General features: G+C 34.5%; 1 protein-coding gene across 1 annotated transcript in view; it reads right to left on the bottom strand.

Annotated features, from left to right (window-relative positions):
* The window catches only part of DNAH9 (dynein axonemal heavy chain 9), a 546775-nt gene that overhangs the window by 243300 nt on the left and 275563 nt on the right, over positions 1-27912 (bottom strand). Inside the window, exons 30-31 of the mRNA XM_074225133.1 lie at positions 9391-9518; positions 367-475 (exon numbers count right to left, since the gene is read on the bottom strand). Of these exons, the coding sequence (XP_074081234.1) occupies positions 367-475; positions 9391-9518 (237 nt within the window). The remainder of the gene's footprint in view (positions 1-366; positions 476-9390; positions 9519-27912) is intronic.

The following is a 27912-nucleotide window of genomic DNA, read 5'->3' as shown; positions in this document are numbered from 1 at the left end:
TGACCACCTTTGGGGCAACTTCATTTCTCAGCCACAGAGTTTTCTCTGAATATGATATGCTGGATACATGTATTTGTTTAAAATGCACTCTGCTTGTCTTATATCCAAATAGTGAAATCTTCAACTAAGGGACAAAAAAAATCACATAAATTTTCTTATAGTTAGTATTCTGCAGTATTTTCTACATTAATCTGAAAAATAATCAAACTGAATCCAGATTTAGGCAGAAGACTAGATAAGATCTGAGTTTTTCTGACTTTCTGAGCACCTAATCTCTTTATTAGCTCTCTAGGAAACAGCAAAAGAGTGTGCTAAAGTTGGAGAAATATTTTTCCAACTTTTTATTTCCATTTATCAGAGATATACCTGCTCTGGAGACTGTTGCAGGGGTTGCTGTGCGCAAGTGGTTAATCTCAAACAGGAGCCTCATAGTTGGATTGAGGGAGATTCTTTCATTGCTTGCCAGAGTTAGAACCTGAAAACAAAAGTTGGGATTTCAAAGAGTGCTGAGTAGCCTATCTATCCCAGAATTCACTCTTGAAGCAAGAGATATGGGATGATGGCCCTTCTCAAGTATATCCATGAAAAGATGCTGCTAAGGCCAAAGTTGGAAGTTTGATCACAACTGGATCTAGTTAGATTCATGAACAAACTATTACTTGAGTTTTTTTATTCAAGATTTTATTGTAGCAATGATATTTTGAAGATGAAAGTTATAAATTTTTTTTAGGTTTTTACAAGGAAAATGGGGTTAAGTGGCTTGCCCAAGGCCACATAGCTAGGTAATTATTATGTGTCTGAGACCAGATTTGAACCCAGGTACTCCTGACTCCAAGGCCGGTGCTTTATCCACTACGCTACCTAGCCGCCCGCAAGTTATAAATTTTTAACAAGGAAAGAGATTGAAGAATATTACCAAATAGTTATAGAAATCTCAAATCTATCTGTTATTCTATGAAATATTCTTCATATCTACTACCTTGTACTACCTGTTCCTTTGACTTCTCCTGTTTCTTTCATCAATAACCAGACATTTAACCAGAATTCTGTTTCAGCCCCATCATTCACTCTCTTGAATTCTAGCCTATTCATATTCCACTTCCATCAACCCCTTCCATTCTGTCCTCTGGAATTCCTGATTAACAAACTGTACTTCAAAAGGGTAAAAACATCACTTGTTTAAAAATATTCATAGCAGCCCTGTTTGTGGTGGCAAAGAATTGGAAATCAAGTAAATGTCCTTCAATTGGGGAATGGCTTAGCAAAATGTGATATATATGTATGTCATGGAACACTATTGTTCTATTAGAAACCAGGAGGGATGAGAATTCAGGGAAGCCTGGAGGGATTTGTATGAACCGATGCTGAGTGAGATGAGCAGAACCAGAAAAACACTATATACCCTAATAGCAACATGGAGGCTATGATCAACCTTGATAGACTCGCTCATTCCATCAGGGCAACAGTCAGGGAAATTTGGGACTGTCTGCAATGGAGGATACCATCTGTATCCAGAGAAAAAACTATGGAGTTTGAACAAAGACAAAGGACTATTAACTTTAATTTAGAAACTGATTTCTTATTGTCTGATCTTGCTATCTCCTATACTTTATTTTTCTTCCTTAAGGATATGATTTCTCTCTCATCACATTCAATTTGGATCAATGTATACCATGGAAACAATGTAAAGACTGGCAAATTGCCTTCTGTGGGGAGGGTGGGGGGAGGGAAGTAAGATTAGGGGATAAATTGTAAAACTTAAAATAAATCAAATCTTTAAGGGGAAAAAAGCCTTCATTTCATCTTGGATCTTCTCTGATATTCTTTCCGTTGAGACTTGACTCCTCTCTGATGATACTAAACACTTGTTTTCTTTTCTAGCATTATTTGTGCCTTTTCTCATTTACTCAACACATTAGTCCTGGAGAGGGAGTTGGAGGCAGCTAGATGGTATAGTGAATAGAGCACTGAATTTGTAGTTAGAAAGATCTGGTTTCAAATCTGCCCTCAGAAACTTCTTGGCTGTGTGACCCTGGTCAAGTCATAGCCTCTGTTTCAGTTTCCTCATCTGCAAAATGAGGATAATAATAACTCTTAATTTCCAGGATTATTGAGAGTAGAAAACAAGATAATACACATAAAACAGTTTGCAAATCTTAAAGCAGTATAGAAATATTTGCAATAATAATAGCAATGATAACGATAACTGTCAACAATAACTAATAACCCTTGGTGTGCATTCTTCATGTCCTTCATTCAGTAATCTACTCTCCTTTGAAATATACTCAATCAAAATTTTCTACTCAGTTCAAATTACGGTAACTGTAGTTTACCAACTTCACTCCATCTCTCCCTTTATTCTCACCAACTCATTTTTTTTTTCTTAAGGTGTTCAGTAACTGGCTAATAGTCCTCTTACCCCCAACTCTTGTGCTTTTACTTATCATTTTCAATATCTAATTAGATGGTTCCATTTACTCTGTATTCAGTCTTGACCTATTTCTTTATTCTACCTAGCTATCTACATAGATTACAACAACATTACCTGGAAATGTTTCATTTCCTTAATTAGATTCTTGGATATGCCTTGGATATTCCTTTATCTGACCATAACTTCCATCATTTTACCTCCCTCTATGCCTAACCCTAGCCCCAAACTTATTATGTGTCATCATCAAAAACTTCAATCCTCTACCTCCAGTATTTTCTCCTTTTATCACCTCTTCTTTTAGTTCATTTTCTTCCCTCTCTAACTGCAATCCAATAGTTAGCCATTTAAACTCTAACCTGTGCTTTGTTCTAAGATCCCTTGTCATCTGGTACAAACACTAAACTCAACAACTAAATCTCAGCCCTGGATTATTTCTGCCATTTTCCTTTTCCTACTCATACACTGCAAAATACAACTGGAAGAAGTCTTACAACCAATCTAGATGCAATACAAATTTAAGTTATTAATTTTCAATAGGGTCTTCTTTGCAGAAAGGCTGTCTTTTTTCTCTTTCCTAATTGATTTCCTATCTCAGTCCCACAGAAGCTATTCCAAATCTCTTCTTTCCTTCTGAAACCTTCCAAACCTTCTGCTTTCCCTCTTAGCTAAGGGTTCCCTCTTACTTCACAGATAAAAATGAGATCATTCAATTTAAGTTCCCTCTTCTTTCATTCTCCTTATTTTTTTTAACTAATTATTTTTTTTGGACTTAAGTTTTGGAATTTCTTTTTGGACATTTTAATTTCTCTTTCCTACTATCATCTTCAGAAAAAGAAAAAAATTATTAACTATATAACCTTAGGGTCATCATTTAACCCTATTTGTCTCAGTTTCCTCATCTGTAAAATGAACTGAAGAAGGAAATGGCAATCTACATTATTAACTTTGCCAAATATCCACCCCAAAAATGAGTCCATGAAGAACTGAACATGACTGAAATGACTGAACAACAAATATGCATAGTTGAGAAAAAAAGTACTTCATTGACCATATCCAAAAATATACCTCACTCTGCATATTGAGTTAATCACCTGTCTTTCAAGTGGTAGGCAATATTTTTCAGCAAATATGACTGATCATTGCATTGATCAGAGGTAGTCTATCAAAGCTGTTTTCAAAATGTTGTTACTGTATGAATTGTTCCAGTTCTGCTCACTTGGTTTCACATTAGTTCATACAAGTCTCCTTAGGTTTCTCTGAAAATACCTCTTTAATCATTTTTTACAGCACAATAGTATTCCATTATATTTACATATGACATAATTTGTTCAGTCATTCCCATTGTTAGGAAATACCTTAGTTTGCAGTTCTTTGCCACTATTTTAAAAGCTGCTAAAATATTTTTGCATATAGCAGTCTTTTCATTGACTTATTTGGGGTATAGGGTTAGCAGTAGTTTTTAAGGTCAAAAAATTTAGTTACTTTTGAGGCACAGTTCCAGAATGCGTTTACTAATTCTACAGCTTCAGCAAAAATTCATTAAAGGTCTTGTTTTTCAATTCTTACACCTGTATTTGTCATTTTTCTCTCCTATCAAATTTGGCAATCTAATGGGTATGAGTTACATCTTCAGAGTTGCTTAAATTTGCATTTCTTTAATTATTAGTGATTTGGAGCAATTTTTTCCCCCCACGATTATGGAGAGCTTCAATTTGTTCCCTTAACAAACATTTCTTCATATTTTTTGATCATTCACCAATTTGTTAATAACTCCTGACAAATTTGAATTAATTCCTTCTATAGTTTGAAAATGAGACTTTTATCAAATAAATTTACTGCAATGATTTTCTACCAGTTTATTATTTCCCTTCTATTTTTTTTTTTTTTTTTTGGTTTTTGCTAGGCAATGGGGTTAAGTGGCTTGCCCAAGGCCACACAGTTAGGTAATTATTAAGTGTCTTGAGTTCAGATTTGAACTCAGGTACTCCTGACTCCAGGGCCGGTGCTCTATCCACTGTGAGCTGCCCCCCACTGCCCCACCTAGCTGCCCCTGCGCCACCTAGGTCCCCCCCCCCCATTTTTTTGAAAATTAAAGGTAATAGTCTTTGGTCTTTGTTCAAATCCCACAAACTATGCAATTCTTCTATATCTCATACTTTATGCTTCTTCCTTAAGGATATGATTTCTCTCTCATCACATTCAACTTAGATCAATGCATATCATGGAAGCAATGTAAAGACTAACAGGCTGCCTTCTGTCGGGGGTTGGGGTAGGGAGGTAAGATTGGGGGGGAAATTGAATTCAAAATAAAATCTTTGAAAAATAAGAACTCATATTAATAAACCTAAAAAATTAAGTTCTTCGCTTTTCTAGGTTAAAACTTTAAAATGAAACCAACTATAATATCTAAATTATGTACCTGTTTGGAACTTTTCTTAGTACATGGAATAGGTGTTGGTTTAAACCGTACTTCTGCCAAACTTCTTCTTCCTTGTTTTTGTTGAATAATGTGTCCATACTCCTGGTAATTGGGGTCTTGAATTTTTTCAAATTTCAGTTTTTTAGGATCATTTGCTTCTATATGTTTAGATTTAATGTGTTCTACTGATTCACTATTCTCTATTTTTATAACCAGTAGGAAACTGGTTTAACAAAACTACTTTTTAGAAGAGTTTGAAATCTGGTACTGCTAAGTACCCTTCCAATCTTTTTTTTTTCATTATTTCCCTTGATTTTTTTTTATATATGTTGTTCCTCCAAAGGATTTTCATTAGGGAGGGTACAAGCATTCATTAAGCACTTATTAAGAGTCAAGCACTGGAATAAGTACTTTAGAAACATTATGTCATCTAATACTCACCGTAGTACTAGGAGGCATTGCTATTCTCATCTCTATTTTACAGATGAGGAAACTGAAGCTGAGAGGGTTAGGTGACTTGCCCAGGTTCACATTCACGGGCAAAACAAATTAAACTGAGGAGATTATAAAAAATATTTTGAAGGAAAGAAAGGCTAAGATCTTGGGAATGGAATCTGTCTTGGAGAGGGAATGAGAAGGACAAGGGAGTAGAGACTGCAACAAGATTAGAACACGTGTCTGAGGTTGAACTTGAAATCAGTTCATCTTGATTCCAGACTATTTACTGTGTTACATAGCTGACATTATTTAATTTTATTTATTTTTGAAATAGAATTTTGTATTTCAATTCATAAAGATTCTTTATGGTTTTTGGTAGGCAGATCCCCAAATACTTTATACAGTCAGGAGTTGTTTTATTTTTTTTCAAATAAATTTTTATCATATCCTTTGCTTTTAAATATCACCTAAATTCCTTATATTAATTTTCCTCTTTGCTCCTCCAAAGGTGCTAAAAATTAATAGCTTAAAAAATGAAGAAAAATACACCAAAAAACCAATAAATAAAATAAAAGCATCTGAAATTATATGCAATGTTTTACTACCATGGATCTCACTCTTCAAAGGAGTGTGGGATTATCTTTTCATATTTCATGTTAAACTATAAACATTTGTTCTCTCTCAATATATTTCAGCAAAATGAATCTTTCCCTTGTTTCTTTTAACCAAGTCTATTTGTATTTGAAAATTTCTTCTAAACTGTGATCTTTTCATCAGGTATGATGAAGTTTCCTGCTTCATTAATTATTCTTTTTCTAGCCATTCCTCACTCCCATAGGATTATACTTAGTTGTGTTGGTTGTTATTTTTGGTTATGAGACTCTCTTTTGCCTTTTGGAATATTGTATTATCCATTCTCTGTTCCTTTACAGTGGTAGCTACTAATTATTGTGTGATCCTGACTCTGACTCCCTTTGATACTTGAAACTGTTTTTTTATGGTTTCTGCAGTATTTTTTCTTGCAACTGAAATTTAAACTTTTTAGTCAAATTCAAACTCTCTCTCAATATTTATAACTATGTATATATGTATATGTACATATATATCCAAAGTATATATTTATGCAAACTATATGTTAACTCAAACCCTTGCTTCATTTCTTCTAGGAATTATAATTGACCTTATGGTCAAATTATTTTTTTTTTTGAGGCCTTGCTAGTAGGTGTTTTGAAAGTAATGGCTTCTGAGGTTGTATCTTAGGCATCTCTGGCACCTGAATGGTTCTATATTTAAGGAGTCTTTTTATTTACTCTTTCTTACAGTTTTACTTCTCAAAAAAAAATTAGGGCAAGGTTATATACACATGTTTTGAAGGAATGTTGTGGTCTAATTTGTATTCACTGGAATCCAGCTGCTGTTTTCTGTGGGTAATAAGTGATATATTCACAATATTTATAAATGCCAGGAGCTGCATACTTTCAGTGGACCCTCGGTGGTCTGATCCAAGGCATGATCTGAGTGTTGCCTGGCTCTGTCACATTACCCCCAAGGTGGAACTTTAATAAACTGGCTTATCCCTATTCTATAGCTTCTATCTTGGTCACCTGCCTTAGAACCAAATTCCTTATCTTAGGGTGGAAAAATGAACTTTTGTAGTTTTTCCCTTAGTTTCCTGATCACTAATTTGTCTGAAGGGCAGGAAGGTTGGTAGAGTAGATAGAGTGCTGGGCTTGGACTCAGGAATACTTGAATCCAAATCATATACTAACTGTGTGAGTCACTAAATCCTGTTTGCCTCACTTTTTGTCTCACTTCCCTCATCTGTAAAATGAGCTGGAGAAGTAAAAGAAATACTCTAGTATCTCTACCAAGAACCCAAAATGGAATCATGGGGAACTGGACATGACTGAAGTGGCTTGAACAACAATAACTTATACAAATCTCCAACATCATCCTCTTCGATGAGCTTCAGCCTGGATATCTGGTTGCCCACTGACATTTTAGCCTGAATATCTAAGAGACAGTTTTCCACTCAAATATGTATGAAATTGAGCTCATTATCTTCTAATCTCAAATTCTACCCTCTTCAGTTATTTTCTACTTCTATCAATGTCATCACTATTCTTTTAGGCTCTGATGTTCATAACTACAAAATTATCCTATACTTGTCAATCTCCCTTGTTCCAATATCTAATCAGCTACCAGATCTTGCCCTTTCTACTTCATATCATCTCTTATATTGGAACCACTTTACTACATTCATACAGATATTAACTTAATTTAGGTTCTAATTATCTCTTATTTGACTTATTACTACAGTCACCTAATTAGTTTCCCTGCCCCAACTCTCACCACTTCAGACAAATCTACATAACTGTCCAAAATTTTTTCTAAATGCAGAACTCACTATGTATTTCTTTATTTCATCAGCTCCACTGACTTCCTAATATTTCTAGGATCAAATAAGTATAAATTCCTCTGATTGGTTTTTTAATCTCTTCATAACCTCATCCCAGTCTCTGTTTGGAGACTGGCCCTCCTTCTATTTTTCATGTATAATACTCCAATCTCCCATATTTCCAGGGGGATTCTCATACACTCATGCACTCTTTTTTTCTTTATCTAATAGAATATCTCTTGTCCTTCAAGATACAGTTTAAGTATCACCTTTAGCATTAAAACTTCCCTGATTCTTTAGTTGCTGGTGACTGACCTCTAAAACTACCTTGTATTTAACTCCTTTGTATATATTTGTACTTGCTAACTTTATATTTGTACTATACATATATTGTATTGTAGGTACTGCCTCCCCCATTTGAAGGCAAGCTCATTTGAAGTAGCCATTGCTTCAATCAATTAGTCAATAAACACTTATTAGGTACATACCATGAGTTAGGCATCGTGCTAAGCACTGTGGATTAAAACAAATAGAGCAAAAGATATTCCCTGCCCTCCAGAAGTTCACAATTGAATGAGGGAGACAATAAACGATGTATAATAATTAACTGAGGGAAGGCACTAAAATGAAAAGGATTGACTAAGTCTTCTATGAGAAACTGTGATTTTATTTGAGACTTAAGTAATTCAGGAAAGTCAAAAAGCAGATATGGAGGAGAGTATTTCAGGTATGGGGGGATAGGCAGAGAAAACATCAAGAACTAAGAATGTCTTGTTCATGGAACAACAAGAAGGCCAGTGTCATTGGATCGAAGAGTATAATCCAGCCACTTAGTAGCTGTGGGACCCTGGGCAAGTCAATCATTCTCTGTTAACCTCAGTTTCCTTATCTATAAACTGGGAATAATAATAGTACCTACTATTGTATAATCACAAAATATATGTTGAACAATGATACATGATCATATACATAGTTACTCTGAAGGGGATAACACTTATTTTAAAACATATGTTTTATTTTATTTTATTTTTTTAGGTTTTTGCAAGGCAAACGGGGTTAAGTGGCTTGCCCAAGGCCACACAGCTAGGTAATTATTAAGTGTCTGAGACCGGATTTGAACCCAGGTACTCCTGACTCCAAGGCTGGTGCTTTACCCACTATGCCACCTAGCTGCCCCCATATGTTTTATTAAAAAAAAAACTAAACTTGATTAGTTAAGTCACAAGAAGTGACTATATAAAAAAGACTATTTCTAGACATATATCTCATTCAAAGTAAGGGATAGTTTTCTATGAAAAATGAGAAGTATAAAGTAACACAGAGTAAAATAAGCAGAACAAGGAAAATAATTTATACATGATCACATTTGAAAACAAACAACTCTGAAATACTTAAGGTCTTAATTAATACAATGATCTATCATCAGAAAACTGATGATGAAGTATGCTACCCACTTCCTGACTGAGAGGTGATAGATTCAAGGTGCAGAAAGAAAGATATCTTTGAGAAATGGTCAATTCTTGCTTGACTATGCACATATGTTAAATGGAATTGCTTGTTTTTTTAATACGGATAGGAAAGGTAGGAGGGGGAGAAAATTTTTTGTTAGTTGAAAAACTGAAACTCAATTAAAAATAAAAATATCAAATTTAATTGAACACTTATGTATGAGTTAGATATTTTTCTCTTGTTTCTGAATTATACCTTGTTATCATCCATGACTGTGTTCAAAGACTCAATCCACATTGGATCAATGTCACCATCCAGTAAAATCCACTTAGGTCCATCATGTGTTATATTAGCAAGTTCACGCAAGATTGATGAGAAAAGTCCTAAAAGAAAGCAATTATCAGTTAATCAATCAATCAATCAATATTTATTAACCACCTACTGTCAGGCATTATGCAGTGCACTGGAAAAACAAAGATAAATGAAATAGTTGTTGCTTTTATGGAGCTTAAATTCTATTCAGGGAGGTAGCATGTTTATTTTGAAGTACAATATAGATGTATATAAATATATTTTATATATATGTATACATATACATTTACATATACATATTTGTGTGTATAAATAGTATGTAGCTATTTTCAGGATGACATGTACCCCTGGTGTTAGGGCTGCTTATCAACATTTGATGTTCACCTGACCCATCCAACTCTCACTTGTGGCTCCAAGAAGCTGTAGTATATGTAGTGGCCACACTCTGGCAAACCATTTCAGTAGATGGGTTAAACCCAGGTTGAGAGCAACCAAGTGTCTTAAACTCTTTGGGGAGTTAAACGGTATCTACCTCAAGCATGTGAAGACTTCTTCCTATGGAGGAGTCACCCTAACGTGACTTATGTATCTCATGACCTTCTTAGCTACCATTTGCTTCAATGCAAGAAAACATCATGGATGAACCCTTTCAGTAAACATTGGGATTTAATAGGCTATTACTATAAGGAGAAGAGACAGAAAGACTACGGGTCTGATTATAGACTTATCCTCTCCAAGTCAAATATTAACATTTAATGAAAGCAGTGACCTCCAAGGCAAGATGACAACCAGAAGACTTAATGTCAACAGATTAGAGAACTACTGGGAATGAGAAAAGTTGTTGCTAGCTTAGAGAGAAAGCTGAGCCAAAATACAGTTGGAACAGAAAAGGAGTGAGTAGCTTTCAGTGATTTGGAATATGGCACTATATTTACTCATCTGGGTTAGAGCATTCACAAACATCAAAGACTGATTTGACAAAAATGAAGGGGAAATTTAGAAGTTACTAAGTGAAAAATGAAAACTCTACAGAGTTTATTAGATGGATAGTTCATCTATCTCTAAAAATTTAACTCCATGAAAAGTAAAGTGAAGTTTAGAAAGATACAGCATTCTTGGCTCTTTAAGAAGGCAGATGAAATTCACTTTTACACTGATAGTAATAATCCAAAGTGCTTTTATGATACCCTGAAGGCTATTTATGGGCCAAAGACCTATGGTGCCCCTCAACTACTCAATGCTGTTAGAGCCACATTGATTAGTGATAAAAAAAAATAATAGTGAAGTGACATGCTGAACACTTCTATCTTGTTCTCAACAAACTATCATTAATCAATGCTGAAGGCACTGACACACACCTCTGGTGGAAGTCAATCCACTTCTAGCTGAATTTCTATATAAGGAAGAGGGTTCAACTATAATTAGGCTCCTCATCTGTGACAAAGCACAAAGCACCAGGTGCTGATTCTATTCCAAGTGAGATTTACAAGGCAGAGGATCCACTACTCATATAAAAACTGACTGAAATCTTCTGGGTTATATGATAAGAGGAGGTTATCCCTAAGAAAGTCAATAATGCCTCTATTGTCCATCATAATCAGATAATAGAAATAGATTGTCCTATGACAATCACAAGAGATCTCTCTCAGTATTGTTGACAGGATTTTCCTTAATAGGCTGATCCTTCACTGGGAAGATGATCATGTACCTGAGAGGCAATGTGATCTGATGTTTCCTGCCCAACAACTCCAGAAGAAATGCTAGGAGCAGATCTTCAATCTGATAAAAGTCTTTGATACTTCAGTCATGAGGGCTTATAAAAATTATGTCAAAATTTGGTTGCCTGGAGTTCAACAATTTCTTGACATACTGGTTTCAGGATAATGGACAATGCTCTAACATTTTCCCAATCACCACTGGAGTTGAAGCAAGGCTGTACACTTACTCCCATGCTTTATATCCACCTTCAATTAGAATGAAACAGCATTAAGGTAAGCTACTACACTGACAGTAAATTACTTAACTTGAAAAGACTGAGATGCCACAGAGAGAAGACTGATTCTCTCATACTAATTGTGAGCTGACCACACCAAGAAAACAGAGATTCTGTCAGCACTGCACCATCCATTCATGGAACCATTGGTTACATCAAATGGATGAAGTTTGAATGCTGTAAATAAGTTCACTTACCTTGACAGTATACATTCCAGGGATATGCATATAGATCATTAGGTTGACATACACATTGTCACAGCAAGTCAGCCTCTTTTGGAGGCTCCAAAGGAAAGTATAGAAAAAGAGAAATATTAGGTTGCCTATCAAACTGAAGATCTCCAAAGCCATTGTGCTGATCTCATTGCTGTATGCCTGTGACACCTGAACAGTACACCAGTGCCATGCCAGGAAATGGAATCATTTTCTTTTGAACTGTATTAAGAAGATTCTGAAGATCACTTGGCAAAATAAAGGTCCTGAACACTGATAGTGTTTCTCAAGCTGAACTTTCAACTGAAGTTCAATGAGCTGACCACATTATTTGAATACCAAACATATATTTACCTAAAAGACTATTTTAAAGAGAACTCACACAAAGTAAGCACTCATATGCAGGTCAGAAGAAGCAATACAAGGGTACTATCAAGATCTCTCTGAAGAACTTTGGAATAGAAGTTGTAACATGGAAGACATTGGCATAGGACCAACTATTATGATATGTCTACATCAAAGGCACTTCTGAGTCCATAAGTGGTCAGAACAACCACAGTTGGTCATACTGTACCTTGATTCCTTGATAATGATAATAATATCATTTTGATCTTTAAAAACAAAGGACAACAACCAGGTTTGTATATATAAATACTCAGGTAATTTTTTTTTAGATGGGGGTATTACCAGCTGAGGGATAATGATAGGGGATAATGAAAGATTTCATGTAAAAGGTGAAACTTTAGCTGAGTTTTGAAAGGAATGAATTCTAGGTATTGGGGATAGCCAGAACAAAGGAAGGAAAGGAAATGGAGTGTTATATGTAAGGACTAGGAAGAGACAAGTTTGACTGGACTATTGAATGCAGGAAAGCGAAAAGTAGGTTAGGGTCAAATTTAAAGGGCTTTAACAGGTAAATTTTTTAGCTCTCAATTCTCTCACTCTTGAATGATGCTGTTTTTGTGTGTGTGTGTGTGTGTGTGTGTGTGTGTCTTTGTCCTCAGTAGGAGGAATGAGCTAAATATGAAAAACGCTCCAGGAATTCTCCATTATAAACTATATACATATCATATATACTCATCCCGCATATACTGTTGACATTCTATCTGGATTTGTCATATGAAAATGGTCAAGATGCCACCTCTTTGTATCTCCTTTCTATTTTTTAAAATTAGATATATAATTTCCTTGGCATGGCCAATAAGAAAGATTCTCCATTAGTGAAGATTTGAACCTTTTTTCGTCTTATAGTCTTAGACAGCTACCGGGAACACTGTAAGATTATATAATGTGCCCAGTCACAAAGACAATACGTGACACAGTCAGAGTTTGAAAACAGCTCTTTCTGATTCAAAGGGTAGCTTTTTATGGACTATACCATATTGCATCTTTCTTACATATATGTATAAATATGTATGTGTATATATATATATGTATATATATATATATATACATGCCTCATCAGGCTTATATAATATTGATTTCCTACATTTTCCACATATAGGTACTGGTAGATAAATTAATTCATTTTCAGTGAAACTTATGACACTGAAAAGGGATCATTGGACAAGTAAAACATTTGGAGACTAAACATCCTGAAATATTTCATTCTTCAGAGAGGGAAACCAGTGTCAGTCCTTGAAAGCATGTCCAATGAATCTAAATCAATCTGATTAAAGAAAAACAAGAGATAGCCAGATGGTGCAAAGACTCAAAAATCAGGAAGACCAGAGCTCAAATCCTACATCAGATACTTGCTAACTGTGGGGTCTTGTGTAAATTGCTTACCCTCTAGCAGGCTCAGTTTCCTCATCTATGAATAGGGATAATAACAGTACCTTTTCAACAGCACACTTTTCAAACATAAAATTACTATGTACATGTTAACTATTATAACTATTATTAGAAACTAATGCAAGTGATTGACAGATACTGAGAAAGTCAAACATAAAAGTTTTTAAAAGATTAATATATTTTCATGATAAATACCCTTCATTTTTTCCCTTTTAAAATCCAATTCAGAAAAAAACTTTTCCAAACAATTAACAATGTTTTTCTTTGTCGTCAGTAAGAGAATTGAGATAAATACAAATAAAACTCCAGGAAGTCTCTCTGTTAGACTTTTTTTTATAGAAGGAAGCTTTCAGTACCTCTCAGTATAAAACACTGTGGGAATGTATTCTACATTAATTTTGAGGACTCCCCATTATTAAGAGACTTCTGGTTCATGTAGTATGTAATGTTCATTAGGAAGATTGATTATAGTTCAATGTTGCTAAGCAAATTAAAATATGCTTAATAAGATAAATAAAAAATAAAATATGATATATAATGTTAAGTTGAGGTTTTCAAAGTCAATATATTGTGTTCTGCAGAGCTCCTTTTTTTAGTTGTTTGACATCACTGGACTTCAATATTCTTGTTTTCCAGCACTTAACAGCATGCTTATCTCTCACCTTTATTTGCCACAGATTCTCAGTGACATGGCATGAGTAAAATAATAAGGAAACTGATATTATTATTTTTTTTTCTCTGATTTCCTCTTCACTGACCTTGAAAGCTTAAGAAGATTACATAGGAGGGATGGAACAAATATTGTACAGCTTAAAGGAACAAATACAATTTGTTGAAAGTTTTCTTCCCAATCACAATGGCTTCTTTTCCCTTTTATAGCCTCTTTGTAACTTCATCAGATCTATCTTGTGTTTTTATTTCCTATTATTCATACAAATATTCCTAACTCTAATTGATGTAAAGGAAATTAATGCAGTCTTGCAGTAGCTGAGTCACAGGTCATACAATTTAGAATTTCCCTCTGGTCTCAGATGTTTCTTACCATCCTTCCATTCTCGTGTGGCTGGGTTGATTATGCCAAACAGTTCATCATTAGTGACAGCTTTGGGGTTGAGGTCAGTCCAGACTGGTCGTCGTTTCATGTTCTGGTATGTTTTATGCAAAGACCTCAGTACCTGGGACTTGCCTGTGCCAGCATTCCCCACCACAAACACAGAGTGTCGCACAGCCAAGAGTTCTTCCAGTTGTACCACCTGAAATAACGTTTGACTTAGGCAATTCATCAATCAATCAACAAACATTTTTTAAGCCTAGTTTGTACCCAATGCTTTGCTAGGTGTTAGAGATATAAATACAAAAAAGAGAAAATCTTCTCTTCAAGTGGCTAATATTCTAGTGGAAAGAGTTACAAAAATACAAGGCATATACAAAAAAAATATCCAAGGGGGTTCCAGGAGGATGAGGGAATCAGGAATCACATTTAGAAGATGGTACTTGAACTGAACCTTGAAAGAAGTCAAGGTTTTTTTTTTTTTTTTTAGGTTTTTGCAAGGCAAATGGGGTTAAGTGGCTTGCCCAAGGCCACACAGCTAGGTAATTATTATATGTCTGAGACCGGATTTGAACCCAGGTACTCCTGACTCCAAGGCCGGTGCTTTATCCACTACGCCACCTAGCCACCCCAGAAGTCAAGGTTTTAAGCAGTGGAAAGTAAAAAAAGGAAAAGCATCCTAAGCACAGGGAATCTTATGGAAAGTCTTATGGAAGCAGCAGTAGGAATGTTAGATATGAAGATCAAGTAGGTCAGTTTGAATTGGAGTTAGATTGCAAAAGATCTTAAATATCAAACACAGTTTCTGTTTTTAACCCAGAAGCAATGAGGAACCACCAAAATTTTCTGAGAATAAAATAAATAAGTAAAATGTTAATTTGGTAGTGGTACATAGGATAGATTTGATAGGAAAGAGGCCAAGGAATAATAATAATAATAATAATAATAATAATAATAATAATAATAATAATAATAATAATAATAATAATATTGCGATAAGGAAGCTATTGCAATAGTTCAGGTGAGAAGTGATGAAGACTGGACATAGGGCAGGTGCAGTGTTTAAGGAGATGGATGGGGGAGATATTCTAAAGATTTAGTCAATGATATAATAACTAATTGAATAAAGTCAAGAATGGTTCTGAGTTTATGAACCTAGATGATATGAAAAATGGTAGAGCTGTCTGGTTTTGAGTGTGTTGAGTATGAGTTATCCATGAGACACTAAATGTCATTTTGACACTAGAACTCAAGAGACAGGAAAGTTGTATATAAAAATTTCATATTTCTTTGTAGAGATGATAATTGAATCCATAAAAGTCAATCAAACCAGTAAAAAAGAGAAGGGAGAGGAGAGAAGAGGAAAGGGGGAGGGAAAAGGTCACAGTAAAGTATTTGGGACTATAAGTACTAATGGATAGGACATAGAAAATGTTCTAGGAAAGGAGATTGAGAAGCTTCAGTTAGGTAAGAAGAAATCCAAATAGATTGATGTCATGAAAACTTAGGGCAGAGGCCAACAGAGTTGTCAAATGTTGCAAATATGGCAGAGAAATGAAGACAGATGAAGACTTAAAAAGATCATTTCAATAGCAATGAAGAAATCTTTGGTGATGGCTAGTGTTTTTTAGGAAGATGGATTATAGAAATCTTTATAGAGTGGTAGGGGCAGAAATCAAATTGCAAAAGGGTTGAGAAATGAGTGGAAGGTGAGAAGTGGAGACAAGTATTGACAGATTTTCCTAAGAGTTTGATTGTGAAAGGGAGGTAAAATTTAGAATAGTGGCTTTTGTGTGGTCAAATGAATTTCTAAAAAGGGTTGAGGCATGTTTGTAGGCAGAAATTAAGGAATTGATAGATTGAAAATTAGATACAGAAGAGATTATTGGAGGGAAAATTTTTCTCCAGAGGAGACAGATGATGAGATTAAAGGCACAATTGGAAAGGCTGATGTGGGCAGGGTTAAAGGTCTCTTTTTCAGAGTCTAATATAATGAGAGAATAAGGAATGATGTTGAGATCATCTGAAGTGTGAAACTAAGGAGGAATGGAAATTCTTCAATGAATGGTCTCATTATTCTTTTATCCTGAAATGTAAGGTGAGAACTTCTACTGAGGGGCAAGAGGGAGAAATGGTATAGGTAACTTAGGAAGAGAAAGCCTGGAACAGATACAGTAGAAAGAGCAAAAGATTGTCTTGGGAAGAGAAAGGAGGAGAATCAGAGGAAAATAGAAAGATTGGTGTACAGCAGTGTGGACCCATTTCAGATTGATAAGTGGACTCAGGATAAATGGATAAAGGACTGAGTCAACATGTTTGTGTGACAGTCTTCAACTGGGCAGGAATAAAGAAGGCAAGCGGTGGGAATGATCTAGGGTGAGGGATAGGGCAATGAGATAAAAGATTCAATGAGAAGAAACTATAAAGTTAAATTGATTAACCATTGAGTCAAGATTTTCAAAGAAAGAAAAGTAAAGTTTGAGTAGGGATGATAGCTTGGGAAAGGAGGGAGTGGTAGAGTGACTGAAAATTACAAAAAGAATGAAGAATAAGTTTAGGAGAGGTAAGGAATAGGGAGAAATTCAAAAGATTTGAAATTGTGATCAAATAGAAAAAATTATAGGTTTGAATTGTGGAGCTGGAGCAAGAAATTCATGTGATTATCTATGTGTTTGGCTCTTAGAGTGAAGGTTTGGGTCATGGGAGTTAAAGAGGTTAATAAACCCAAGTATACATTAAAATCCTGAAGTATAAATGAAGAGTTTTGGAAGATTTGAGCCAAGTACTGAAATCCTTGAGAAAAGAAGAAAAATGACTCAGGGACCTAGTCACAAGGCTCTAGAGAGGGTTATATATGCGAATGGAGTTAAACTCGAAGAAAGATATGATGCTCAGAATTGATGGTAGAGATAGGAAACAGAATGGACAATGAGAAGCAAGAGGCACATTTATGTTTCCTCTTTATTTGTGTGTGTGTGTGTGTGTGTGTGTGTGTGTGTGTGTGTGTGTGTGTGTGTCTCCTATTCAAATCTAACTTCCTTTAAGCTGCAAAAGTGACTTCCCTAAAATGTAGGTCTGACAAGAGTAATCCCCCATTCAATGAGCTCTGGGGCTTCCTATTATCTTTAGTTTCAAAAATAAAGATCTCTGATTTAGCAGTTAAAGGTATTTATAATATTGCCACTTCCTACCTTTCCAGTTTTCTTATAATTTACTCTTTTCCTTATAATCTACAATGTAGGTATACTGAACCAAATATAGTTTCTTGAACCTGGCATTCTATTTCCCATTTACTGTCCGTCCTGTCTGTTATGCTCTGACCTCTTGGACACCGACTTCCTTTAAGGCTCTATTAAAGTACCATTTCTTCAGAAAGATTTTCTCTGTTCTATAACATATTTGCGTCTTCCCCTTTCATACAGATTTCCATAAACTCTGCATATTTTTTGTATGTACTTAGTTGTTTTACAAGCTATCTCCCCCATTAGATATATGTTCCTTCAGTTTTTTACCTTTTTTAAAAATCTGCTTTTACCTTTCTTTAGATCTCTTGCACTAGTACCTTATCCAGCTTTTTAAAAACTGCATAAACTGTATAAATGAATTTTTGAAAAGGGAGGGTGTGCTACCTCATTTGAGTTTCCTTTATTGGTGAAATCATAGATATAGGAAAAAAAGCAAAAAATAATTTAAATTATAATTTTGTTGTATATTTAAAGAAATGGAAAGTTTTACATAGTAGATTTGCAATTTTATGTGCAATCATCTTATTTTATTGTACTATGCTATGGAAATTCTTGTTTTATTCCATAACTTAAAAATAAAAAAAAATTTAAAAAATTATTGAGGGTGAGGGTGAAGGTGAGAAGGAGTGAAGAGTCCAGAATAAAATTGAAAGTATGAACCTGGGGTATTAGAAAGATGGTGATTCCTTTTACAGAAATAGAGAAGCCCAGAAGAGGGGAAGATTTTTGGGAAAACATAATGAATTGAGTTTTGGAGTTATTGAGTTTACTTTGTGTCTAGGACTGTATATACACCTATGCTTATGTGTAGATCTATCTAGTGATCTGGCTCTCTATTTATATGCATATAGACATATGTATGTATATATGCAGATGACTTTGTGAGTAATCTGCAGAAATCATAGAAAGTTAAACAAAGTTACTAAAAAAAAATAGTGTAGATGGAAATAGGAGATTTGCACCTTCATTTGCAAATGTTTTCTTCCTCCTTCCTTCCATATGAGAAAAAAATAACACAAAACTATGCCTTGTAACAGAATAAAAAAGAAAAAAGTAGTTCATCTATGGAGATGGGATATTTTAGCCACATAACTCTCCATATCTATGAAGAAGAGGAGGTGAATTTTCTGAAATTTTTATCTTTAATTAAATATTTGTGCATCAACTCACCCTTGGAATCCAAGACCAATAAAAATTTATGAGCAAAAGAATCAAATGAGTAAAAGATAAATACTGAGACAGAATTTATGAATTCTGAAATTATGAAGGAAGAGTAATGCCACTCACTTTGAGCACAAAGTTTTCCTCAGCCTGAAGTTTTAATTCTAAAACTGCTTGTTTTACAAATCCTTCAAAGTCAAGATCTCTCTTCCTAGGAATGTCCAGGGAAGGGAAAAGGTCTCCAATCAGGCCCATAAACACAGGCATGTCATCAGTTGTGATCTTGGGTATGTTGAAATCTCGGAGGGAACGCATTAGGACTTGGTCCTCAGGTCGATCGGGGTCTCCTCTCTTCAGAGATCCAGCTACCACGAGTACAGACTTGATAGCTCGAAGCCCCCAATCATAATGATCCTATGGAGATGAAAAGACAGGGTTATTCAGAGTTGTTGGAGTTTATGTGATACCTGGTATCATAGATCTTGTTAAAGTGTCTCAGTGGAATCCTACTGGTGAGGAAATGGCAAAGGGGGTGGTGATGGTGGTAAAAACTGCCTCAGCTTGGTTTATAATAGATACATTGAAGGATGGGCTTTCAATGAATATATTATTTGTTCCAGAAGAATGGGGTTTATTGGAGAGATGATAAATATACCATACGCTAGAGCTAAACTAAAATAGTTTTATACTGGGTCATGTGAGCAAAAAGATGAAAGACAACATTTTCTGTAATCCCCACAACTTCTCACATCTCTACAAGCAAGAATTATGGGTCAAAGATAAGTGACTTCAGCTTATCTTTGTCTCCATGGTCTGGGACATTTAAAAATCAAAAGAAGGTTAGAAAACATTTCAACAATGAAATCATGTTCACTGACCTTGAGCTCATTCAGTACCTCTCCCTCACCTCCCACACTGCTGGACCTGAGGTTGTACTGCCAGAACCAAAGTCCCAATTAACACTCTATGTATCTCTGTCTCTGTCTCTGTGTTTCTGTGTTTTTGTGTGTCTCACAGATACATATATATATATATATATATGTATGTATATATATGTACATATATATATATGTATACACACACACACACACACAAACATACACAAACAGAGTCTTTTAACAATACCTAACCATCCCTTCCCTCTTTCCAGTGCTAGGGAGAATCAGTTTTCAGGATGCAAAAGTTTGCTCCCCAACATTCAGTCCCAGGGAAGAGACATAGATAGTCAATATTTCATGAGAAAAACATGTTAAAGGCATGGCAAAGCTAAACTACAGAAACCAATGGGTAACCTTATATTTATAGAACCACAACTCTCTATAATAACTGTAGGTGCTAGCCCAGAAAATGTAGGAAGAATGGCGTGGGAAGAGGAGGCTGTGCAGCACTCCACTAACCCTGAAGAACAGTACTCAACAACTGTTCTGTCTACCCAAAAGTTATTGGGTATGGAGAGCCAGACTAGTGATCCTGGAATTGCCCAGTATGGGAAAAGTCTGAGATACTTTGAAACCAGCTCCCAAGGGAAACATCATTAGTGAGGAGACAATTAGAAAGTGAACAATAGTAGAAAATAAGAGGGGGAGAAGAAGACTGAAATTATCAAAGACTTTAGGAAGAAAAAATTCAAGGGACTGTGGAACATAAGCAAGTAAATCAACAGGGAAAGTAATAGCAAGAGAAGGAAATCTAGCCTTGAGGGTTAGAAAATCAGTTAGACCTCTATGAATAAATACTGCAAAATAAAGGAAAACAATGCAGCACTTGATGAAGTAGAATACCCTGTGGAACTTGAGAATACCATGGAATCACAGCATGCTGTTCTTTAGTATTTCAAAAGTGAAATGAGAATCACGAGAGCAGAAAATTTGGCTTATATAAGCAAAAATAATGAGCAGGATAGAAAAATGGAATCTGCAATGGCAAAGAAATAATAGTTAGAACAAAATATTGGAAATGCATATCCAAACAAATGAAGTATAAACTAGAAGAAGAGATGCAAAAAAATATTAAAAGAAAATATGCTCAACTATCAAAGCAAAACAAGCAAACCCAAGATGGAAAACTCCAAGATACATAGTGATTAAAATTTAACAATTCAACTCAGAAACAACAAAATTCTACCAGAAGTCAGGAGAATTAAATTCCAATACAGAAGAAAGAAAATTCAAATAACACAAGTATTATTATTTATTAATCAGAAAATGTATGAGGGAATGGAGTAATGTATTCTAAAGAGCAATAGACCTCCTAAAGGTGACATGGAAATCTGAGCTTAACCACATATGAAAAAAAAACCACAGGTATTTGAATAAATAACAATAATAGATAGATAATAAAGAGGCATTTGAAATATTTTTAGAAACAAAAGCAGCACTGAAGAGTTAAACACCCCAAACAACAGAAATGCAGAGGTGTGAATAAATGTAACATTCTAGGACAGCAACAGAGAGAAGCTAGTACAAGACTTTTCTCTCTAAAGATACAAAAGGAGATAAGGATGAAAGCAGAAATTTTGTAGGGGTAACACTGAAGAGGCAGACAAAAAGCATATGGATAGAATTTGGTGATACCCTGGTTCTATCCAACAGACTAATAAATAATTTTTATATGACAAAATAATATGAAATAGGAGGGTACATGGAAGAGGGGGTAGTGGAGCAGGGGGATGAGAGTAGCATGTGATATGCCATAGTCTTATCAAACACTAGCAATGAAAGAAAGGTAAACTCTGTGTTCTCAGAAAGAAAAGAGCCTACAGAAGAGTGGGTAAGGAGAAGTAGAAAAGGAAAGGAAAGGAGGTCTTATTGTGGTAGTGGGAAGGAATTCCTATGGTTGAAGAGAGATGGTCTAAAGGGATGAGCACTTTATGTTGTGGTAACCTGGGACACTGGTGCTTGAAAATTTTAATTTTCCTTCATCAGGATGAGGAGAAATTGGACTTTCTAGGGGCAACTAATACCTAGGAAAATAGGAAAACATGGACCCAGGAAGAGATTTTGAGGAAAATGAGAGATTTTGAGGAAAATGTGGAAAAATGGAAATAAGGGAGAGTATAGATCGGGGTAGAGTACATAATCATGGTCATTATGGGAGACGAGCCCTACTATGGGGCAGAATCTTCTCTGATAACTACAATAATTGGCATTATTCTGAGAGTGAGGCATAATGGAAAAGGGAAACACATGAGGCAAGCTCTAGGAGGTAGGGGCAGAAACTGCATTGTTAATATTGTCTTCATCCCTTTCTTAAGTCTAGATAATTAACAAAATAATAAATCAAGCTCTGATTTGTAGCCTTTTCCCATTCCTAAGACATATGTTCACACTGAAAATTTAATAATCAGCACTTTCATGCCAATTCTAGCTGTCTTCATTATGTTCTAGAGGGGAGAGCCTAGAATAGATACTTTGAACATTACTTTTTTAAAAGTTTTTCCCTCCCTCTCCTCCCTCCTTCCTGAATTGGTAAGCAATATGATATAGGTTATACATGTGCAATCATATAAAATATTTTCTCATTAGTTATTAGTGAAAGAAAATTTGAACAAAAAAGAGAAAGAAAGTGAAAAATATTATGCTCCAGTCACTGTTCAAATGCCATAAATTCTTCCTCTGGAGGCAAATAGCAGTTTTCATCAGGAGTACTTCTGGGATTGTCTTGGATCGTTGAAATGCTGAAAATAACTAAGTCAAAGAATAAATACTTTGCAAGCTTTGGTTGTATTTTGAGTACAGAGAAAAGAAAGAAAACAGATAGAGGTCATGAACCAGAGAATGAGATTCTAGAGAAGTCAGAGAGAGAATGGATAATGAAGACAGTGGAAAAAAACTCTTTTTGGAAAGGGGAACAAAAATGAAAGTTTTTAAAATAACTAATGAGCAGAACTAGATGAAAAGCAGATGAGAAGGGGAAATCTCATTGATTAATTGAGAGTTAAAAAGAAGGGAAAGAATTATATAACCAGAAAAAAAGCAGATGAGAAAAAGGAATTAATACACAAAAGCTCAAGAGGAAAGGGGTAACAAATAAGAGTAAGGATTTAGGGTAAGGGAAGGTGAGCCAGTGTAAACAAAGTCACCTTAAAAAAAGGTTAAAGTAACTGAAAGACCATAATACTCTGTTTACAGTAGAATAGGGGAAAAATCATAATTTGGGGGGAAATCCCAATATTAGATAAAGTAAAATAGAAACCTAAAACCTAACTTAATGTTAATAGAATAAGCCATTCAATAAAATGAAAAAGTGATGAATTGGATTAAGAAAACTCCTATAATCAGTTGCTTATAAAAATTTTTTAAAAAGAAATTGACAAAATAAACATGAGGAAGGGAAAAAATGCTATGCATTGTGAATCAAAAGAATGAGGAGTTGCAATCATTCTATCTGACAAAGCAGTAACAAAAATTAAAAAAAGGAACAATATAATTCTCTGCTAAAATTAAAATATCAAAAAATAGCTAATTTCATCATAGAATATCTTGAATTAAAATAGCTACAACTTGTACTCATTGAAAACTGGCTAGGAGTACCAAATTCTAGCAAATGAGAAAAATTCTATTATAACAGAAAGAAAAGCCACATCATGACTCTGGGGGTAGGTGAACTCCTAATGAGGGTCCACATTCTGAGAACATAATGAAAACAGAACTGGCTTGAAAGTAGTGATTATTAAATTTTCATTGTGAGCATCTCTATCTTAGGAGTGGGCAAATGCTACAGATCAGGGTTTGATTTATTATTTTGTTAATTTTCTAGACTTTAGAAAGTGATGGAGACATTAACAATGCAGATTTTTTTAAAAAAAATATGTGTTGTATATTCGTTTCCATCCTCATTCCCTATGGAAAACTAGTTGCAAAATATTTACTATCATGACCCTGGTACAGAGGTATCTAAAAATGGAACTGACAGGAGGAAGAATGTCTTTGTGTATTATATATATCAATGCCTAAAATTCTATTAGAAATCATTTAACCCACTTGTGCAGTCAGCACACAGAAGCTTGTAGCTGAGTGACCAGGAGAGAGTGCTCTGTCCAAAGGGGAATTACAAAGACTTCAAGATAGTTGATGAGAGGATGGAGCTGGTTTTATTTGGAGCTTCAATCATGGTTAAGCTTGAAGATGTGCCACAGACCCATTTAGAGTCAGGACAGGATCAGACTTTGACTTAAATAAGATTACTTATGAAAATTCTTCAGATCTCCCTTGAACTGCCCTTGAGGTTCCTAAAGAATGCAATACTCAATAAAGAAAGAAAATTATAGTAGGGCTCAGAAAAAGTGAATCAGTACCAAACAAGCTCCCAACATTCCTTTCAAAAGTCTTCAGAACTTGGTTCTAAAATAAATCTCCAACTAGAAGAGCAAGTAAACAAAAGGTACATATTTGGGGCTAGTATGGTTCTAGGAATTCCCAAACACAAACCCAGGAGAAGATAGTGACTCCAACTCATCCATAAGCAAATCTTCAAAGAAAAATACAGCCTGGAAGATGTCAGATTAGAGGCAACTCAGATGAAACTCTTTTTTTTTTTTTTTTTAAAGGTTTTTGCAAGGCAAACAGGGTGAAGTGGCTTGCCCAAGGCCAAACAGCTAGGTAATTATTATTAAGTATCTGAGGCCAGATTTGAACTCAGGTACTCCTGACTCCAGGGCTGGTGCTCTATCCACTGCGTCACCTAGCCACCTCTTCAGATGAAATTCTTAATATTTCCCTCCAAATAACTTTAAAATAAGACCTCAAATCAAATTTTGGAATGGTAGAGCCAACAAAAGATCAGGGTGAGACATTTTTTAGATCTAAGAAAACATAGGAGATGAGATGAAATTTGTGATACCCGGGTGGAAGCCTGTTCAGAACTAGTAGTGTTGGCAACCATGATTACAATAGCAGCTTTGGGAATGTTTAATCCAGAGTCAGTAAAGGGATCGAACAACTGGTAAGAAAGAGATTACAGGGGACCTTTTGGCTGGCAAAACTGGGAAAAACTGACACTGAATTGCAACTCTATTACCCATACACAGTATAGAGTATAGTTTAAGGAGTATACTTTAAGTATAGTTTAAGGAGGAGAGGAGCAGTGGGAATCAGTGACAAGGAAATAGGCAAAGAGAGTGCTAGTGCTTATGGCTACAGAGGTCAAGGGTGCAGGAGTTGGTGGAGCAGTGAATTGATCCAACAGTTCTGGAGAACAATTTATAACTATTCCCAAAGGGCTACAAAAATGTGTATACCCTTTGACTCAACAATACCACTACTGGATCTGTATCCAAAGAGATCAAAGATAAAGGAACTGAACTTATATGTACAAAATATTTATTGAAGTCTTTTTAGTGATGCCAAAAAAATTGAAAATCAAGGAGATACTCACCTATTCAGAAATGATTGGATGAGTTATAGCATATAATTTTAATAAAGTGCTATTTTTCTATGAGAAATGAAGAGGGTGGTTTCAGAAAAACATGGCAAGATATATATATATATATATATATATATATATGTATATATATGGATTAATATAAAATGAAGTAAGAAAAACGGGGAAATCATTCTGCACAATAACAGTAATATTGCAATGATGATCAACTATGAATGACCTGGCTTCTTTGATCAAGACAGTTCCAAAGGACTCATGATGAAAAAATGTTATCCATTTCCTGAGAACTGATGAACTCTAAGAACAAATTGAAGTATAATTTTCCTCACTTAATTTTTCTTGTTTTTTAAAAATATTGAATATGGTTTTCATGATTTCATATGTATAACTGAAATATTGTTTGCCTTTTCAATAGATGTTAAGGGGTGGGAAAGATGGAGAAAATTTGGAACTTAAAATTTAAAAAGAAAATAATGTTAAAACTAAATAAATAGTAAATTAAAACAAAGCAAAACAAAACAAAACACAGTTTGGCCAAAGGTTCATTGGAATTCCAAGGAGTCAGAGGCAATATCATAAAATATTTACCATCAACTACTATAAAGGGAAAATTGATACATTCAGTAAGAACTTTATCATTATTAAGGGAATTAAAGGAGAAGTCATAGGCATAAATTAGGTTATATAGGTATAAATTTTGTTAGAATGATCTCCCCTCCCCCAAAGTGAAGAAGTGAGAAATATGGATATAATAAGAGAAGGAAAAATGGAGATGCAGAAAGGGGGAAATTTTCTTACATAAAAGAGGCATGCAAGAAAGAGGTTTTACTGAGGAGGAAAAAATGGGGGTGGGGATGGCAGACAATGCTTGAACCTCACATTATTATTAGAATAAAGAACAGAAAGTATAGAATAAAATATTCCAAAAGACAAAAGATAATGACTTATAGCCACAACTCATTTACCCAGCAAAACAGTATAATCCAACAGGGGGAAAATGTACCTTTAAGGAAGTAGGTGAATTCTAATAATTTCTTATAATAAGCACAGAGTTGAATAGAAACTTGGAAATACAGAACAAACACAGCTATTATGAGAAAAATGTGATTGAATTAGCAACCAAAAAGGACTATGCAAGAATGAAGTAGTTATAGTCTAATAGGTGGAGAAAATACAAGTATTCCCCTTTGATTTCTGATGTCATTAGGATTCACAGAGGAAGTTAAATAAGACAGGAAGGTCTAGAACTGATTTTGTTATGTTTTGATTATTTTGAATGAGGAAGGAAAAGAAAAAGGAGAAATAAAAAGGAAGAGGGAAGAAAGCAAAATTTATCTCATAATTGGGATATTCAAATAGAAAATGATTAAAAGAAAGGAGCAAAGGGTTTGGGGAGCAGGCATTAGTTGAATATCATCTTATTTGTATTGGTTAGGAGAGTGTAGGAGATACATAGATATATCTAAAGATTTTGGTGTTCAAATATTTTCAATTCAACAGGAAAATAGAAGCAAATAAGAAATGGGGAGATGAGAAAGTCAAAGGAAAGGTGAATTTTAGGACAGGATTATACCTAAGGAAAATCAATTTCTCCTGTAGAGTTGATAATGAAGAGGTTAAAGAAAGATTATGATCCTGTGACTGGGGTCCAGTTGAAGGAAAAAACAAAGGGACATGGGAATGGAAACAAAGTGTATCAAACACAGAGCATATTTCTTTCTCATCACTTTTTTTTTTTGCACAGAGTAGACAGGAAGCAAAAAGGAAGGAAAAATATAAATAGTAAGATCAAAGGAAATATGTACTTGAAGAACAAACTAGGAATGTGAATGGGATGAATTCAATCATAAATGGATCTATTCCATCTATTCCATCTAATCCAGAAAGGATTAGAAAGTAGAATTCAATAACATATTGTTTATAGGAAACTTGCCTAAAACATAAAGACACAGAGATAAAGTAATAAATGATTGGAAGAAAACCTATTCTTCAGTAGAATGAAAAAAAAAAGAGCAGGATTTATGATCTCAGACAAAGCAGCTGCAAAATAAATCTGATGAAAAGAGATAAACAGGAAATGCTTGGTATATTTATTTATCATTTATGTACCAAGTGATATAGCATCTACATACTTAAAGAAAATGTTAAATAAGGTAGAAAAAGAAATAGATATAAAATTATAAGACTGAGGGTCCTCACTGTATCTTTTCCAGACCTAAACAAATCTTTTTTTTAAAAATTAAGAGAGAAATTAAGAATTGAATAAGAATTTAGAAAAATTAGGTGTCAGATTTCTGGCAATTATTAAATGGAAACAGAAAGGAGCAAACACATACATATGCATGCATACATACAAATATACATACACATATATCTATATCTATAAAATCTTCCTGCAACCTTTATAAAACCCTACCATAAAAATGCAGAAAATCTAAGAAATATTAAATATAATCTTGACAATATAATTAAAATTAAATATAAAAGGTCTCTGAATAATGATTTAAAGCCAATTAGTGACTAAATAATAATCATAAAGAATTGGTGGTTAAAGAAAAAACCATAGAGACAGAATGTAATTAAATTAAAGACAATGCTAAAAAAGATACAATAGATCAAAATTTGTGT

This window comes from Macrotis lagotis, chromosome 2 (assembly GCF_037893015.1).
Source record: "Macrotis lagotis isolate mMagLag1 chromosome 2, bilby.v1.9.chrom.fasta, whole genome shotgun sequence".
Taxonomy (NCBI): domain Eukaryota; kingdom Metazoa; phylum Chordata; class Mammalia; order Peramelemorphia; family Peramelidae; genus Macrotis; species Macrotis lagotis.
This window is presented reverse-complemented; position numbering and strand designations above follow the sequence as displayed.